The sequence below is a fragment of the Octopus sinensis genome, unplaced genomic scaffold (genome assembly GCF_006345805.1).
Source record: "Octopus sinensis unplaced genomic scaffold, ASM634580v1 Contig11378, whole genome shotgun sequence".
Classification (NCBI taxonomy): Eukaryota; Metazoa; Mollusca; class Cephalopoda; order Octopoda; family Octopodidae; genus Octopus; species Octopus sinensis.
Window position 1 is genome coordinate 1 of NW_021832373.1, and position 20000 is coordinate 20000.

The following is a 20000-nucleotide window of genomic DNA, read 5'->3' on the forward strand; positions in this document are numbered from 1 at the left end:
CTTATTCTTCATGGTGTGGTACTCTTCTACTCTTTTACTTGTTTCAATCATTTGATTGCGGCCATGGTGGAGCACCGCCTTTAGTCGAGCAAATATACCCCCAGGACTTATTCTTTGTAAGCCTAGTACTTATTCTATCATGTGTGTGTACTCTTCTACTCTTCTACTTGTTTCAGTCATTTGGCTGCGGCCATGCTAGAGCACCGCCTTTAGTCGAGCAAATCGACCCCCAGACTTATTCTTTGTAGGCCTAGTACTTATTCTATCGGTCTCTTTTTAGCCGAACCGCTAAGTTACGGGGACGTAAACACACAAGCATCGGTTGTCAAGTGATGTTGGTGGGGACAAACACAGACACACAAACATATACACACACATACATATATATATACACATATATACGACAGGCTTCTTTCAGTTTTCTCTACCAAATCCACTCACAAGGCTTTGGTCGGCCCGAGGCTATAGTAGAAGAAACTTGCCCAAGGTTTCACGCAATGGGACTGAACCCAGAGCCATGTGGTTCGTAATCAAGCTATTTACTACACAGCTACTCCTACGCCTATCTTCATGTTATATCGTTAATTTGATAACATTTGTTGTCAAATCGTAGCTTAATTGTTAATTTTTTATCTTCATATATAACGTATAAACTTTAGTTATTCTTTATTTTACAGCTTTAATAACGTGTGGGGAAAATATTGCATTTAGAGCCATTTCATTCTACTTGAGGGTATCAGAACTGAGAGTAAGGGCGGCAGCGAATTAAATTAATGATGTGGTCAGCCCAGGATCTATCGACGAACGTGTGGCACAAAACTGGTTCAGACGTTTCAAGGAAGATGACATCAGCCTCGAACACAAAACTTTGGTCAGAGAGACGTTTAGTTGTGGAAGATGAGGCCTTGCTTCAAATGATTGAACAACAACCAAACACATGCACTCATACATTGTAGGCAGAACTTATTCCTTTACAAAGTACCATCAGTTGACACTTTCATAAGCTCAGCCTTGTGAACGATTTATTCACTCAAACAAGGGCGGTTTAAACAGAAGGTTGTCTTGTATATTCGCTGGAATTTCGAGAGGATGTTGCACTTTGAGCTTGTCTCAGATGTTCATACTGTGAATGCTAAACTTTATACTCAACAAATGGTATATGTGTGTGTTTGTGTGTGAGTCTATGTGTGTATGTATGTATCTATGATTCTATGCATATAGGTATTTATATATGCCCACATGTGGCCTAGTGGTTAGAGCAGCGGACTCGCGGTCAGAGGATCGCGGTTTCGATTCCTAGACCTAGCGTTGTGCATGTTTATTGAGCAAAAACACCTAAAAGCTCCACGAGGCTCCGGCAGGGGATGGTGGCGACCCCTGTTGTACTCTTTCGCCACAACTTTCTTTCACTCTCTCTTCCTGTTTCTTGAGTAACGCTGCGACGGACAGGCGTCCCGTCCAGCTGGGTGGAACACATACGCCACAGAAACCGAGAAACCGGGCCCATAAGCCTGGCTAGGCTTGAAAAGGGCGAGGTTTACGTCTTTTTTTATATGCACACATGTACTGGGTGGGTCTTTCTGCCAATAAAAACGCACGGACTTGTTGTAGTTCGCTACTTTATTAATTGATCTGCCAGTCTTAAGTTATATGTTATATCTATGTAATTTCAAATACATAATCACACATACAAAAATATATGCAAGTGTGCGTGTGTGTGTTGTGTGTGTGTGTGTGTGTGCCTATGTATATATATTTTATCTTTTACTTGTTTCAGTCACTGGACTGCGGTCATGCTGGAGTACCGCCTTGAAGGGGTTTTACTCGAATGAATTCACCCCAATATGGGGTTTTTTTTTAAATTCTGGCACGCATTCAATCGGACTCTTATGCCGAACCGCTAAGTTAAGGAGATGTAAACAAACTAGTACCGGTAGTCAATCGGTGGTGGGAACAAACATGAATAAAAGAGCACACACACGCACGCACCGCCACACATGCACAACACACATATATAAAATATCAATATATATATATATATATTATATATATATATATATATATAGACTCTTTACTCTTTTTTACTCTTTTACTTGTTTCAGTCATTTGACTGCCCATGCTGGAGCACCGCCTTTAGTCAGCAATCGACCCCGGGACTTCTTTGTGAGCGTAGTACTTACTATCGGTCTCTTGCCCAACCGCTAAGTTACGTGGACTTAGACACACCCAGCATCGGTTGTCAAACAATGCTAGGGGAACAAGCACAGACCACACACACACACACACATACGCATATATATATACATATATACGACAGCTTCTTTCAGTTTCCGTCTACCAAATCCACTCACATGCATTGGTTGGCCCGAGTATAGCAGAAGACACTTGCCCAAGATCCACGCAGTGGGACTGAACCGGAACCATGCGGTTGGTTACAAGCACTTACCACACAGCCACTCCTGCGCCTATATATATATAAAACTTCTTGGAACGGATGCGTGGCGTTCGATCATATATATAAATAATATATAAATATATGCATATATACATACATATATGTCCATACCTACATATACATGTATTATACATGCATATATGGGTACAACGACATTAAAAAAATGTTGAACACATGAGAAACGAATCCATAAAACAAAAACATAGAACGAACTTTTTTTCAACAACGAAAAAACAGAGAAACAAGACATACAACACAAGGAATATACATACATATACATATATATATATATATACATACATATTAATATATATATATATATATATATAATATATATATATATTATATATATATATATATATATATATATATATCTGTGTGTGTTGTTGTGTGTGTATATATATATATATATATATGTGTGTGTGTGTGTGTGTTGTGTTGTGTGTGGTGTATGAGAAGAAGAAAAAGAGACATCTTTATGTTGTTTTACAAGAGAGAAGAGAAGGAGATTAAGAAATGATGTATATATACACATTGTGCTACCTGTAAACTGACAAGTTGTTTGTATAAATATGATACAAACAGAATGTGCAAAGAGCAAACACAGAAGAAAACAGCCACAGAATTTTGAAGCATGTGTGTATGCGCATGCGTTGTAGTGTGTGCATGTGAGAGAAAGAGACAGACAGACAGACAGACAGAGAGGCAGACGGACAGACAGACAGACAGGGTGAGTGTGTGTGAGAGAGAAGAACGTGAATGGTCTGGTTTTGTAATCAACAGTTCAGCTGATCTGATCTATTCGCTGGAATAGTAAACGGTAAATTATTCCCACAATGAAGGAGCCAGCAAAATCTCACAGCCTTATGCATACATACATACATGCATACATACATATACATACATACATACATACATACATGCATGCATACATACATACATACATACACACACACACTCTTATGCAGACAACCACTCCACACACCCACACATACACACACATGCACACACATACATAAACACACATATGTTTATGAGTTACATACAGAAGTATTTTAGATTGGTATACATACAATCTTCTGTGTGTGTATATACACACACACACACATAGATACATGAAAAAGTACATACATATACACACACCTACGCACGTATGTACGCACATAGCGCGTATGTACGCACATACATACATGCGTAACAGAAATACATACATACATACATACATACATACATACATACATACATACATACATACATACATACATACATACATACATATACGTACATACATACATGCATACACGCGTACACACACACACACACACACACATGCCTACATACTCAGTCAAAAACAAACATTCACACCAGAAAAAGCAATACTTGGAGTACCATATCCCAATCATCCTATTTGTCTACATTATCATTCCTTTTCTTTTCACATTTCGTGTTACGCTGGATTACTTATTGCTAACACATATCCAGATCCCGGAAATCTGTATGTATGTATGTGTGTATGTATGTATGTATGTATGTATGTATGTATGTATGTATGTATGTATGTATGTATGTATGTGTATATGTGTGTGTATGTATGTATGATGTATGTATGTATGTATGTATATACCAACCAACCAAACACCCGACCTATTTGTCCATCCGCTTTTTGGTATATTTCCCGTCCCTATTGTTAATAGTCATTATCAGTGATGATATATCCAGTGGTTCTCAGCCTGAGTCCATGTGACCCCTAGGGGTTCACATAGGATGTTTTGTGGGGGAAAGTCCACCAAGCGGAATAGTATATTCGGTATCTACAGTAGTATATTAAGTGTCCATGAAAAATATGTTACCTTGGTGGTATTTATTGCAAGAAATAGCTAGATTTCTTTCTCTGATATTTTACGTAGTTCAGCTTGCACAAATTAATGCGCGAGGTGTGATCAATAAGTATCCAGACTGTTGCCATAGTAATTAATCTAAAGCACGCAGAGTAAAGCCGCTTGGCACAGATTGACCTTGGACTCTGCTGTGCAGGTGTACTAAGTTTTAACGTTCTATCTCACTTCTGCTTTTTACAGCTATGCTTGGAAGGAACGTGTGTAGTGTATGATTGTCACATTGGCCATAACACAGAAAGTTGTCATGGTAACACCTGCTCAGAGGCCTAAGCAAAGTTGCAGGAAGTGTATGGAGAAGAGTGTATGAGCTGCACACAAGTGTACGAATGGTTCAGACGTTTCCAAAATGGCCGAAAAATGTCGATATTGAGGAACGTTCTTGGAGACCTGCAACCAGACGAACTGGGAAAAATATCGCAAATTTGCGTGCAGCTGTGGCGGAAAATCGTCGAATCGCCATCCATGAGTTATCAGAGGATGTTCAACGAAATCGACCCCAGGGCTTATTCTTTGTAAGCCTTGTACTTATTCTATCGGCTTTATGCCAAATGGCTAGTTTACAGGGGCGTAAACACACCAACATCTGTTGTCAAGATGCTGGGGGGACAAACATAGACACAAAGACACACATACATACATACTACATACATACATACATACATACATACATACATACATACATACATACATACATCATGGTGGTTGTATACTCCTTAAGCTTAGTTTGGTCACCTCCTGTACCTACATCTTAGAACCATCATGGCATCTAATGTGGCTTTTCAAACCAGATAATGTTCTGAAAAGACACCCACATAGATTACATATCCGATTTGGACCACCAAGATCTGCAGATAAGTTCTGATCATTGTGGATCTTAAAATGTCTTGTGAGGCCTCCGTTAGATTTGCAAACCTTCTGGCATACATTGTACACACATATAGGTAGAATAGTTGGTGGAGTTTCGTTTTCCATGGGTTCGCAAATGAAATTTGAGCCCAGCAAAAGAAAGGCATGGTCTGTCACAAACTGTGCACACACACAATATATATATATATTATATATAATATAGTATATATATATATATATATATATATATATATATAATATATATATATATGCTGAGAAAATTCTGTGAGCTTGCTTTCCTCGATTTCAGCACAACGTGTTATCATAGTGATGTATATTGTATGTGGTGAATGACGATTTCTAAAGTCTGTTTCTCATCATATTGGCATAGCATTTTTTTCTTTTGCCCTTCTCCCCCGAACCCACCCTGCAGTATCCCGCCTCCCTTTTCCCCTCACCTACCACCTCACCACCCTACCTCTCCAACGCAGCACTCTCCGAGCTTTCTAGCGTCTCCAGTCTGACCCGTACACTTCACACATCTTCCCTAACCGACTCCTCCCCTCCTTCAAACGAGCTCACAACCTACGAGACCTCTTAGTCCACAGCTTCTTCCCAAACCCTACCTCCCAACCTGGCTCGTTCCCCTGCTCCGCCCACCCTACCGCACTTGCCTTTACCTCTCCAACACCACCCTCCTCACCGGCACCCATCATAGACCCTATGGCATCACCGACTCCTTCTCCTGCACCTCTACCAATATCATCTATTGTATCTTCTGCTCTCTCTGCCATTCTCTGTACATCGGACAAACGGAACGCCGCTTGGCTGACCGGTTCGCGGAACACCTCCGAGACATCCGAGACATCCGCCTCGGCAATGACACCCCGGTCTCACGCCATTTCCTCTCTACCGCTCACTCTTTGCAACACCTGTCCGTGTTCGGACTGTCCTTGCACAGAGGCCATCCTGACTTCCGTTTGCGCTATGAACAGGGATTAATCTTCTCTCTTCGCTCCTTTACGCCATTTGGGCTCAACTCTCCTCCCCTCTTCATCTAACCTCCTCCCCTTGCCTCTCTCCCCCTCTCTCCTACTTTCTCCCACCCATTTCTCCTCTCTTGCCCCGACTCATACTTCTCTTCACTCCTACTTCTCTTCATCCCTACTCTCTTTCTCTCTTCTTTCTTCTCTCTTACTCTCTTTCTCTCTTCCCTCTTTCTCTCTTCTCTCTTACTCTCTTTCTCTCTTTTCTCTTACTCTTCCATCTTCTCTCTTACTCTTTCACTCTCTCTTTTCTCTTACTCTCTTACTCTCTTTCTCTCTTCTCTCTTCTCTCTAACTCTCTCTCCTCACATACCCGCCTTCCCCTTCCCCTTCATCGTCAACCCTCCCCCATAAGCCGACCCCACCCCTACACATTCCTAATCCACCTTCCCTATCCTTCCTATCTCCCCCATCCCATCCCCTACCTTCCTTATCCTTCCCATCCCCCCATCCTATCCCCTACACCCTCTCCCGCATACCCCACCTCTACCCCACCCTCTGTCTACCCACAAGCCCCAACTCTATCCCAACCCTCAGCCGAACCCACACCCTACCCGTGATTTCCCCACTCTCGCCTCACCCACCTCCCAACAACATCACACCACACCACACTACACCATACAACATTACACAGTGCATCACAACACACCACCCACACACCAGCACTGACCAATTCCCATCCCCACATTTTCACACCTACACATACATACACGCACACGTCAAGACCACCAGCCCTCTTTCACACGCACATACGTACTCTCTTATACACACAGGCACCTTCGTGTTGGAGGTCATCTTTACTTTGTTATCTCCCCAACTTCAGTCTCCTGTGTGACCCTTCTGTCCGGCAGTCGCCATGATAGATCGGTAGCCACTACACATTATTTTTTCTCTCCTTGTTTCTCTCCTCGTTTTTTTCTGTGTCCCTTTCTGTAGAAGAGCATAGACTCGAAATGTAAAAGACTTTTTCAATTCCTGAGCGTTATACTAATACATCTGTTTGTTTTCTACACCACCTGTCTTCGTCTTTTGTTTTTTTCGTGAACTCTCCCTATATATATATAATGACGGGCTTCTTTCAGTTTCCGTCGACCAAATCCACTCACAAGATTTTGGTCGGCCCAAGGCTATAATAGAAGACAGTTGCCTAAGGTGCCACGCAGTGGGACTGAACTCGGAACCATGTGGTTGGGAAGCATGCTTCTTTCCACACGGCCACACCTCAAAAAATTAACAGACTTTATGTCCCTGTTGAAATTAGTAAACGTCCCACGTTTCCGAATGGAAAAATTATTCAAAAAGAAATTATTATATAAGGTTAAGGTCAAATACTAAGAAAAACCTGATAACCAAATGATAATTAGCAACACAACCAACACCAGCAATAGTAACAGTAATAATAAAAATAAATAAATGCGCCCTTTTAAAGCCTGGCCAGGCTCATGGGCCCGGGTTCCCGGTTTCAATGGCGTATGTGTTCCCCAGATGGACTGGACGCCAGTTACTCATTTTTGCGCAGCGTTACTCATTTTTGCCAGATGAGTGGACTGGAGCAACGTGAAATGAAGTGTTTTGCTCAAGAACACAGCGCGTCGCCCGGTCCAGGAATCGAAACAACAATCTTACGATCATGGTGCTGACACCCTAACCACTAAGCCACGCACCCCCGCACTAACAGTAACAGTGACAAATTATGCGTGTGCATACAAAGCAAAGGCGATATAAACACAATTACATTCATACAGGTGCAGACGCACGCTCATAGACGCTCCTATAAACATACAGCACCTTCCCTCATAACCCTGACAAACCACTTCCATCACCGTAAGACAAAGATGATGTTTTATAAGGTTAAGGTCGACTATACAAAGTAAACAATGTAGTGTGTCTTACTACTCAGCCATGATAAATATCACCAGCATCACCACCAACAACAACAAAATAGATAGATAGATAGATAGATAGATAGATAGATAGATAGATAGATAGATAGATAGATAGATAGATAGATAGATAGATAGATAGATTGATAGATAGATAGATAGAAAAGCCAGATGTTTTGGTGACAAACGAGTATGAAGTACTGATTATGAAATAGATAAAATAGATTGCCATGCGAGACTTCTTATACAAATGGTGTATATGTGTGTGTGTGTGTGTGTGGGTGGGTGCGTGTATGTGTGTGTGTGTGTGTTTGTGTGTGTGTCTGTATGTGGATATGTGTATGTAGGAAATGCTTTGTGTGAGGAGCAACAGAGCTGAGAGAATAAAATTGAAAAAGAATAAAGGAAAAGTAGTGAAAAGGATGGGATCGAGCGGAGTAATGTGAAAATAAAGATATAGGGGGATCTCTATATACGAACATAATCCGTTCCAGAGCCCTGTTCGTATATCAAATTGTTCGTTATATGAGTAACTATAATACATACATACATACATACATACATACATACATACACATACATACATACATACATACATACATACATGCATGCATACATACACACATGCACACACAACCGTTGTTGGTTCGTTTTATGTCCCCGTGAGCTGTCGGTTCAGCAAAAGAGACTGATTGAATAAATAAAATATAAGTACTGGAGTCGATTTGCAGGACGAAACCCTTCAAGGCGCAGTCCAGTCACCAAGACAAGTAAAAGATACAAAATTGATGCAATATGTCCATTTAGTGTATGGTTTGTATATGTTCTTCCACCAATTATAATATCTGGGCATCGTCTACTCGTAGTTTGTTGTTCAAATTTCAGTTCGCTAAGCGAATGGAGTCACAGTCACTTTATATCCGCACGGAGCCTGCTCGTTGTTCGTCGATCAATTTTCAGCTCTTTGTATGAGTTTAATTTTCTTCAGAAAAACTGTTCGTTATTCAATTTGTTCGTATAGAGAACCGTTCGTCTATGGGAACTGTTCTGAGTACAGAAAAGGTGTTGCTTTTGTTGCTGCTATGGTATAACCTCAGGTCAGCTCTGACTCAACAAACCTATGATCAAAGCCGTTCCAAACGAATTAGAGCAATTGGCGTAGAAGCTTCGTCGTTAATCCTTAGTTCGGAAGGGTTTAAGTAATCAGAGTTGGTGGGGAAAAAGGGGATAGAAAGGGATTAAATGAGGAAAATAATTGAAGGAAGGAAGGAAGGGAGGAAGGGAGGAAGGGGGGAGGATGGAAGGAAGGAAGGAAGGAAGGAAGGAAGGAAGGAAGGAAGAAAGGAAGGAAGGAAGGAAGGAAGGAAGGAAGGAAGGAAGGAAGGAAGGGAGGGAGGGAGGAAGGGGGGAAGGAAGGAAGGAAGGAAGGAAGAATGGGAGGAGGAAAGGAAGAAAGAATGAGAGGAGGGAAGGAAGAGAGAATGGAAGAAGGGAAAGAAAGAAAAAGAAAGAAAGAAAGGAAGGAAGAAAGAAAGGGAGGGAGGAAGGAAGGAAGGAAAGAAGGAAGGAAGGAAGGAAGGAAGGGAGGAGGAAAGGAAGAAAGATTGGGAGGAGTGAAGGAAGGAAGAATGGAAGGGAAAGAAAGAAAAAGAAAGGAAGGAAGGAAGGATAGGAGGAGGGAAAGAAGAAAGAAAGTGAGGAAGGAAGAGAAAAAGAAAAAAAAAGAAGAAAGAAAGAAAGAATGAAAGAGAGGGAGGGAGGAATAGAGAAAGAAAGAAACAAACAAACAAACAAACATACAAGGAAAGAGAAACAAAAGAAAGTCAGAGAAAAAGAGTGAAAGAAAGAATGAAAGACAACAAAGTAGTAAAGAGTCATTGAGAAAGAACGAAAATAGAGAATCAGTCCAGGCAGAAGAAATTTCTATTTATACAGAGAAGGAAATGCTGGTTGCTGCACATCTGCTCATTAGAAGGGGGGGGAGTTGGATTTGATAATTTCAAATATGTAAATTCATATTTTAATTTAATTGACTTCAAATTCGTATTTAATACTAGTTACATTTGAAGAAATGCGTTCGTACGTAATTACTCCCCAGTTCCAAAGTTCCCACTAGAGTTTAAGAGAGGTAAAGAGGAAACGGAGAGAGAGAGAGAGATAACGAGACAGAAAGAGTAAAGGATTATACGAACGTGTATGTGTATGAGTGGATCTGCAAGCATTTGTGTGTGCATGTGTGTGTGTATGTGTGTGTGTGTGATTTAAATCCCTATCAAGGCCGGTATCTCTTTATGTGGAAACTAAAGATAAACTCTGATAAAAAAAATATATATTTGAGATACATACGTATATATGCGTGTATGTGTGTGTGTGTGTGCGTGTGTGCATGTGAATATGTGTGTATGTATGCGTGCGCATATGTGCGTGTACGTCTGTGTGATGTGTGTAATATATATATATATATATATATATATATATAAATGGCGGTGCCCCAGCATGGCCACAGCTCATGAGCTGAAACTAGAATCAATCAATCAATCAATCATATATATAATATATATATATATATATATAATATATATATATATATGCGAAGATGTGGCTGTGTGATAAGAAGCTTGCATCCCAACTACATGGTTCCGGGTTCAGTCCCACTGCGTGGCACCTTCGGCAGGTGTCTTCTACTATAACCTCGGGCCGACCAAAGCCTTGTGAGTGGATTTGGTAGGCGGAAACTGAAAGAATCTCGTCGTGTATATTTCCTTGGGGCCGGCCAAATTAGAGCAGTCTCGAGAGTAACCGGCGGAAACTGCAGAGACGACCTGCTTCTCGACTGATGATTCAAAGCTCCGAATGACCCGTCCTTGATTTTCCTTGTCCTTTTTTTTTTGTATCATCTAAATGTTCGAATGTTTTGTTTTTGCCTGTTACGTTCTTGTTCCATTTGTTGTTTTGATTATATATGTGTGTGTGTGTGTGTGTGTGTGTGTGTGTGGTGTGTGGTGTGTGTGTGTGTGTGTGTGCGTGTGACTGTTTATCTCCCCCACCGTCGCTTGGCAACCGATGGTGTGTTTACGTTCCCGTAACTTAGCGGTTCGGCAAAAGAGAGATAGAACAAGTTCTAGGCTTACAAAAAATAAGTCCTGGGGTCGATTTGTTCGACTAAAGGTGGTGCTCCAGCATAGCCTCAGTCAAATAACTGAAACAAGTAAAAGAATAAAAGGATATATATATATATATATATATATATTGTTTTTGGATGAATTTGGTTTGCATGATCCTTTATGTGAGTGCATGTGTTGAAGCATATTCTGTTGTGTCTGGGGAGAGTCATTCTCTTTTAGTGCCTTATAATTTAACACACTCACCGGTAAAATTTCCACTCATTTCCTTCTTTTATTTTTTAAACAATTGAAAAGATTGCAAGACGCACCGAAAATTTTAGAAAAATAAAGAACGAAATGAGTGGAAATTTTAACGGTGCGTGTGTTAAATTATAAGGCACTGAAAGAGAATGACTCTCCCCATTCACAACAGTAAGTAGCTTGCTTAGTAACCATATGGTTCCAGGTTCAGTCCCACTGCATGGCACTTTGTATGTCTTTTACTTTAACCTCGGGCCGACCAAAGCCTTATGAGTGGATTTGGTAGACGGAAACTAAAGAAGCCCGTCATATATATATATATGTGTGTGTGTGTTCCCCCCACCCCAACATCGCTTGACAACCGATGATGGTGTGTTTACGTCCCCGTAACTTAACGGTTCGGTAAAAAGAAACCGATAGAATAAGTACTATGCTTACAAAGAATGAGCCCTGTTCCACTAAAGGCGGTGCTCCAGCATGGTCGCATACAAAATGACTGAAACAGATAAAAGAATAAAAGTATATCGGCCGAAATTGCGGGGATGATCCGGTTCTTGACTGAAGATTAAAGGCTTCAAATTACCCTTCCGTGTTTTTTGTATCGTCTATCTGGATGTTTTGCGTTCTTGTCCCATTTTGTACTTATATAATATATATATATATATATATATATATATATATATTATATAGTGGCCCTCCCATTTGATAGAGGCAGAAGGCGGTGCAATCTTTGTATCTCTGAGCTTTTCCACATATTGTTCGCCAGAGACCGGTTGGTAAATGGTCTTTTACAGTCGGCTTTTCGATGTCCCCATTGGAGGCGTCATACATATCTTACATATAAATGATACCTAAGACAATTAACACCTTGTTACCCTACTAAAATGAATATAATCTTTGGAAATAATTTTTGAAAAAGCTTTTTAAGAAATCTATGAATAACCCTTGCAAGGGGAAATTACTCCCATTAGGCGTGGAACTATATATGCCCTTAGGATTCTTTGACGATGTTAAATTTTTGACAAGCAGGCCGAGTCGAACACACGAACACAAAAAATTCTTTCAGCCGCTTGACTGGTTTTTTCAGCAGTGGTCATTTTGTAGCCCCCCTCGCCAGCACACGACCACGCACACATAGGCCATCACACACATACTTGCTTATAGGAGGCTTTTGTCTCGCCCCCAAAAATACACCCAGTATTCTTAAATTCTTCAGAACATTAGTGTTAGTCACACAGAGCATCCCCACACCCCTTGCTTCCACCGACTGGATCTGACCGCCGCCTGACCTGTAGATATCTTCAACGCACCAAATCCACGATTTCAACGTACATTGATAAACAGTTCAGCCATGAGCTCCTAAGGAGCATCTTCGTTCGAATTGCTGTGCCTCTGTTTTGTTTTGTCCTGTCAACGGAATTCCTGTTTTTTTCCTGAAGAGAAAGCCGCAATATGGTACCCTTATTTAAACAGAATTTGGAAATTTGTGGCCTTCGAAACATGTGTAGAATGTAATAAAAGGTATTCTGTACAATCTTCGTTCAACTCCATTTATTCCATTCACTAATAATAATATTAAACTTCAATTATCCGCTCCAACGCACGGTTGCAACACCAAATGGTCTTATCTCCAACCGTGCTGTTTTCCGCTGTGATTTTTGCTACCCAGGTATCGGTTAAACCTTTGAATATCTGTTACAAGAAAATTCATCTTTCTATTTCAACAAATATATATATATATATAATATATAATATATATATATATAATATATATATATATATATATATATATATATATAAAGTTAATCCAAACAAGAAAGCACAAAAAAACACAACAACGCGAGGACGTGAACAAATATGGTATTATTGGACGCTCAGGAAAGAAGGAAGAAGGAGGGTTTAACGTTTCGAGCGGAGCTCTTCGTCGGAAACATAGGAGAAGGAAAGATCCAGAGAAGGGAAGACAGAGGAAAAATAATTGCCAACGGTACGCAGGGAGAGAGAGATTTAGATATACATTAACATATATATACGCATACATGTGTTTGCATGAGTTTGTCTGTGTGCATGTGTGTATATATATATAGATACACACACATGTATATACGTATATATATATATATATATGTTTACACACATACATACATACATATAACCCACACACACATATATATAACATAGTTATTATATGTATGCTTATCTGTATGAGTTTGTATAGACGCATATATATATATATATATATATATGTGTGTGTGTGTGTGTGTATGTGTGTATATTTGTGTGTGTGTGCGTGTGTAATGTATCCATGTATTTATATATGTGCATATATGTATGCGTGTGAGAGTGTGTGTGTGTGTGTGTGTGTGTATGTGTGTGTGTGTATGTGTGTGCACGTATACAAACTCATACGCAGGCGCTTACACATCCGTTTTACACGCACACGGCGTAGACACGACTAGATTACGCGCGCGTGCGCGCTATCTCGCGTATAGATTTCTATTTACATTATATAATTATTTACATAATTTCTGTGGAATTACATCTGAAAAAAGAGTTCACGGAGAAATTTTGGGGAAGACAAAACAACATAGTTAGTAGTGGCGGTAGTAGGGGGAAAAAAAGGGGAGGAGGAGGAGGAGGAGGAGGAGGAGAAGAAGGGGAGGAGGAGGAGGAGGAGGAGGTGGAGGAGGAGGAGGAGGAGGTGGAGGAGGAGGAGGTGGAGGAGGGGAGGAAATAAATGTTATGTAGTTTCTTCTTTTTAATCATTCCACCTCTTTCACTGCGTTTAGAAGTGACTTATGGATGTAATGCATTGATAAGAAAGAATACCAAAAAAAAAGTTGTTGCTTTTTTTTTTCTTTCCCCTCGCCTCATTTTTGTTGGGGTTTTTTTTCATATACATATATATATATATATATATTTTGTGTGTGTTCAATGTGAAAATCATAAAGTCGGCAGCTGGGAAGACTAGAAATGTTGTGTGCTAGAAAACGGAGAGACTTTGTGGAGGATATACACATTAAGTTAACTGTCACCGTTTACTTTTCTAATGCCGACTATCGGTAGTTCTTCTTCTTCTTCTTCTTCTTCTTCTTCACACGCTGTCGCCATCGTCACCATCTCATGCGACAGTACCTCCTCTGATGCCACCAATACCGACAACAACAACAACAACAACAACAACAACGACAGCAACAACAATATTGAAAACAGAACCAGTGTCTCCCGTGCTCCATCAGTGCTTCCAGAATCACCTGTATTACCACTAGCCCCGCGAACAACCCTATCATCGCCACCACCGCTGACCCTGCAGCTTTCCAGCATCACCATCAACTCCACTACCGCCAACACCAACACCGCTATCGTATCTGTTACTATCTTCTCTAGTAGTACCACCACTATTACCACAACTACCAACATCACAGGCAACTACAACGATAACAACCTCACTTCTACCACCATCTTTACCGCAACTACCAACACCTTTTCTGTCGCCTTCACTGACAACAGCACCACTTCCAACACCAACACCAACACCAACACTGCCACCGCCTCTATCATCTTCACTATTAATACAAGCATCATGACTTCGGCAAGCATCTCTGTTCCGGTTAGGTTGATCGCTGTGATCACAATTGCTGTGATACAATTTCTGGTCGCAGTGGGGACTGCATCGGCCCAGGATCTGTATGAAGGGGCTACACAGCAGTTACCTTCTGCATCAGCATCTTTTGACTCGGTTGACAACAGAACAGAAGAAGAAGCAGCGACCCTGCTGGTTCCATTACCACAAGAAAACTCCACGTTAGTTACTACCGACCAACCAGAACACACAGACGTCACAATTTTAGATGAATCCATTTTAACGACACAGCTTCAAGAAATATCCTCTGTCTCACAAAGAAGCCAACCAGCTGATATTCATACTCGTGAAAATAACGAGAAGAAAAGCATTGACAAAAATGGTCGGGTTACGGATATTACCCAGAAGAGAATTGTCGTTGACAAAAGCGATAGTAAGATCGTTGTACAAGCAGACAGAGATGTAGCTGTCGCCAAAAATGACAGTTTTATAGAGGGACTTGTTAGTGACGATCATGGCGGCGGTGGTGGTGGTGATGGTATTCTTATGAAGGAAAGGATTTCAAAGAGTACAAAGGTAGAAGAACCAATAATTTTCAAAAGCGATCTGGATATTTTACAACAGCAATTAAAGCGACAAAACCAAGAACTCGCTGATCTTCGGATGCGTCTTTCTGAAAGTGACATCGCTTTAATTGATATAGAAACGAAGTTCTACAAATACTTACAAACGGAAAGGTTGGTGTCAGACGGCACGGAACACGATAGGAATATTTTAAAGCAACGACTCTCTAATCAAGATACCAAACTGAAGCAAATACCGAGCTTGTTCGATTGTCAAAACAGTTTTCCTAAGAAAACTGACTTCGATATTTTTCGAAATCAAGTGGAAGATAACTTGAAGTCGATATTAAAAGAATTGGATTATCTTCGAGCCTGGCGTCAAGATTATTTGAAACAAACAACAGAGTTAGCTGCGACTGAAACTTTTGAAAATACTTTTCAGTCTGCCTCCGTGCCCAGTGAACAATCTGAAAGGGACAAATTCAAAGAGATTAAGGATAACAGTTCTATGGATTTACAAAAAAATACGAGCAAAGTTTTCGAGAACTTAAGTTTGGAAAATAACTCAATATCGAAACATACGTTCGGAGCACATCTGAAACATGATTTCTCAAACATAACGTCACAAACAGACGACATTACTGCGTCTACAGGAACTTTTAATATCACTGAAGACAAGGAAATTGAAGAATTTGTGTACCTCGAAAAGCTATTACAGGAAATAAACCAAAAAGTAGATACTTCACACACACGCCTTGATAACTTGGAAGAAAACATGATGCTATCTATGGAGAATGTTTCACAAATATTAAGCTTATCACAAGAATTTTTAAACGGAAATATTACGTTTCTCCAATTTCAGATTAACCAAATTTTTGCTCGACTTGAATCAAAACAAAATCAGTCTGAAATTAATATTTATTATGAAGAGCTTAAACCAAATTTTACTAGACTTATTAATGAAGTTTATGAGGAACTGAAGACAGGAAACACCATCGAGCGAGGTTACAATGACACGGCAGATACCTATGTTTTACCTTTAAAAAACAGTTCTAAAGTTGTTGAAAACGTAAGCAGACCATTGGACTATACCATTAATGCAAGCTTGAATTTTACCAATATTTCTCAAATAAATGGAGAAGAAGCATACAGCGATTTCTCTTCTGAATTGATTAGTGTTAAGCAAAATTTTACTGAACTTTACCGCAAGGTTGAAAATGTTGGTTCCAACTATGCTGGTGTTTCTCAACGCCTAGATCGTTTTTCCCGCCAGTTGTCTTCCATTATGACACGGCTTGAACAGGATACGGATCACCAGAATGGATTATCTTTGAATAAATTATCACTCAAAAGTAAAAGCGTTTCGAGTCACTTAGATGTTTTAAACGAAGATTATAAGAAAGATGTAGGAAACTTGGATTCTAAACAAAGTACTGGATTGAAATCAAATGAAAGTTTCTTCCAAAGTACAGAGTATTTACAATCGACATATTTTCCCAATACGTCAACAACTTTCCAAAATAAAACCGAAGATAAACTATTCAAATGGATATCTAAAAATTTCTTTAGAAATATAACTTCTGATGAGTTTTTAACACTTTCGGATATTTCTGAGACAAGTAAGACAGGCGAAAATGCTTTGTGTTATAATTTCTCAGATATAAACGATTCAAATTCTGAAGTGTCAATATTGAAAACCTTTTTGGAACATTTAGGATCTATGTTAATAGAAGTTAAAAACCATTTAAATATAATGTGTTCTGAAACGAACCGAACATCGGATCGTTCCGGGAAAGAAACGACGATAAATTCTTCTAGTGTTGAAAGCGAAACATTTTACGAGAATATTTCAGAAAATTCAACAACTTCTGAGAACATTACTTTTCCAGACGACTATTTTGACACTCGAGGGAACTCTACGTTTTTGTCGTCTATTAAAAGTACCCATGGAGGAATAAAACACAATATAAATAAAAATCATTCTGCACTCCATAATTCTACTTTGCATAGCTTTGAAGAAGTAGAAGGAAAAGAAAACAAAACCGTCGTGGAATTGGAGCAATATATGTTTTCTTTAGATGATATGGAAAATGAAACTTTACCTGGACATAATTTTTCTGGAGTACCTCATTCAAAACATTTGGAACGTATCTACTTTGAAATTAAAACCCTTAGTTTAAGGATTGACGTACTTGAAAATAAACTTCTTTTGTCGAATAAGGAGCCTTTTACAGACATGGAAGCAAACGAAACTATTCCTTTTGCTCAAAGCGAATACAGAGGGTCAGGATCTTTAGATTCAGAGCTTACTGAGGACCATGATGTTTTACAAAACTTAATTTCTAACCTAACTCAAATTCAGAAACGCTTCGAATGCTTAAATTCAAATGTGCAGCTCCAAGAAAAGCAATTGTCAAGTGTGAAAATGAATATGTTTAAATTAAACGAGAGAGTTGAGCATTTCACTCAGGAAAATTCAGGACGACAGACCGAAAGCATTATGTTGGCTGTTGAAAACACTAAAGATGATATAAGTAAACTTATTGAAGATATGTCCGAAATATCACACCAGGTTTCATCATTTTCAGAGCTGAATTTAACTGATACTCTTAGAAATGTACAGTGCCATTTAGAAGAACATCAAACAGAGATAAGGAATCTGAAAGAAGTAATGGAATACCAAAATGAAAATAAATCGATGGTTTTCTGGAAACGGCAACCTGTTGAGGAAAAAATATTATACGTTGGTGTCCAGGAGCATAAACGACAAAAGGATTTGAACAAAACAATTGGTAAGTTCACTTATTTTCATTTTACCGTAAAATGTATTTATCAATCTATTATCATAAGGGATTTATGTGTGTATACATACATACATACATACATACATACATACATACACACATACATACATACATACATACATACATACATACAAACATACATACATACATACGTACGTACGTACATACATACATACATACATACATACATACATACACACACACACGCGGCGCGCACGCACACACACATGCCACACACACACATAAGGGTAAGGGCTGAAAAGTTCGTGGCTTTGAAAGGTGAAAACAAGAGGATCAGTTAATTATGATTTTATTCAACACATTCTCCCCTCAGATTTACACACTTATTGCAACGGTCCTTCAGTTTTCTAAGCCCTATAAAGGAACTGGGAAGGTTGGGCCTCCAACCAGTCCTTTCGCAACAGCCTTAAACCTAGGAACTTTTCAGCACCTCCTGGTGTATATGTATGTATATATATATATATATATATATATATATATATATATATAATATATATATATATAGATATATATATATATATATATATATATATATATATGCGAGAACACCTAAAAAGCTCCACGAGGCTCTGGCAAGGAGTGGTGGCGATCCCTGTTGTACTCTTTCGCCACAACTTTCTCTCACTCTTTCTTCTGTTGGCCTGCTCACTTAGCCAGCGGGGTGGCGTCATTTGAAGGCTAAAATAATGCGAAGCGCATTGTGACCAGCGATGTGTAGCAACATCTGATGGCCTGGTCGGTCACGGTGATCACGGTGATATATATATACATAATTCATTCATTTAAAATTTATATTTCCATTTTTGTTATATTTTTAATTTTTATTTGATTATGATACGTGTGAAAAATTGTCTTACTAACGTGTCTGAATTTATATATATGTATATTAGGTGCCCCAATACGACCCCAGTTTGTGTATGATGCATATCACAAACATAGATAGATAGATAGATAGATAGATAGATAGATAGATAGATAGATAGATAGATAGATAGATAGATAGATAGATAGATAGATAGAGAGATAGATAGATATGTTTCTTTATTAGCCACACAAGGATGTAAACAGACGGTTCAGATTACAAAGTAGAGCTTTTATTTTGGGGGAAAAAAAGGTGGGGTGGGTTTTCGATCAAAAGGGATCGTAAAAGGGAAAGATAGATAGATAGATAGATAGATAGATAGATAGATAGATAGATAGATAGATAGATAGATATAGATAGATAGATAGATAGATAGATAGACGTGTAAAAACGTATTTGTGCATGTATGTATATAAATATGTATACATGTGTTTATATACTTATGCAGGTTATTTTTCATTTTGTATTTATTGGAATTATTCTTGTAAAGACAATCTGGTTTCTAAAAGAGAAACAAAGTTCCATCACTAGAATTTTGTTAACAACAACGTTGGGGAGACATAAGTTGTATCTTAGAAAAGTCTTGCATATTTTTATTCTTCCGCTTGCAGATTGTAAATGGAAAATGTTCCTTAGCTGGTTACGTTCCCTGTAGATTACCACTTAAGCATTTA

General features: G+C 39.2%; 1 protein-coding gene across 1 annotated transcript in view; it reads left to right on the plus strand.

Annotated features, from left to right (window-relative positions):
• Nucleotides 1–14421: 14421 nt before the first annotated feature.
• The window catches only part of LOC115228917 (phosphatidylinositol 3-kinase 2-like), a gene marked incomplete at its 3' end in the record, with an annotated part of 11074 nt that continues 5495 nt past the window's right edge, over nt 14422–20000 (plus strand). Inside the window, exon 1 of the mRNA XM_029799372.2 lies at nt 14422–18435. Coding sequence (XP_029655232.2) covers nt 14543–18435 — 3893 coding nt within the window. The remainder of the gene's footprint in view (nt 18436–20000) is intronic.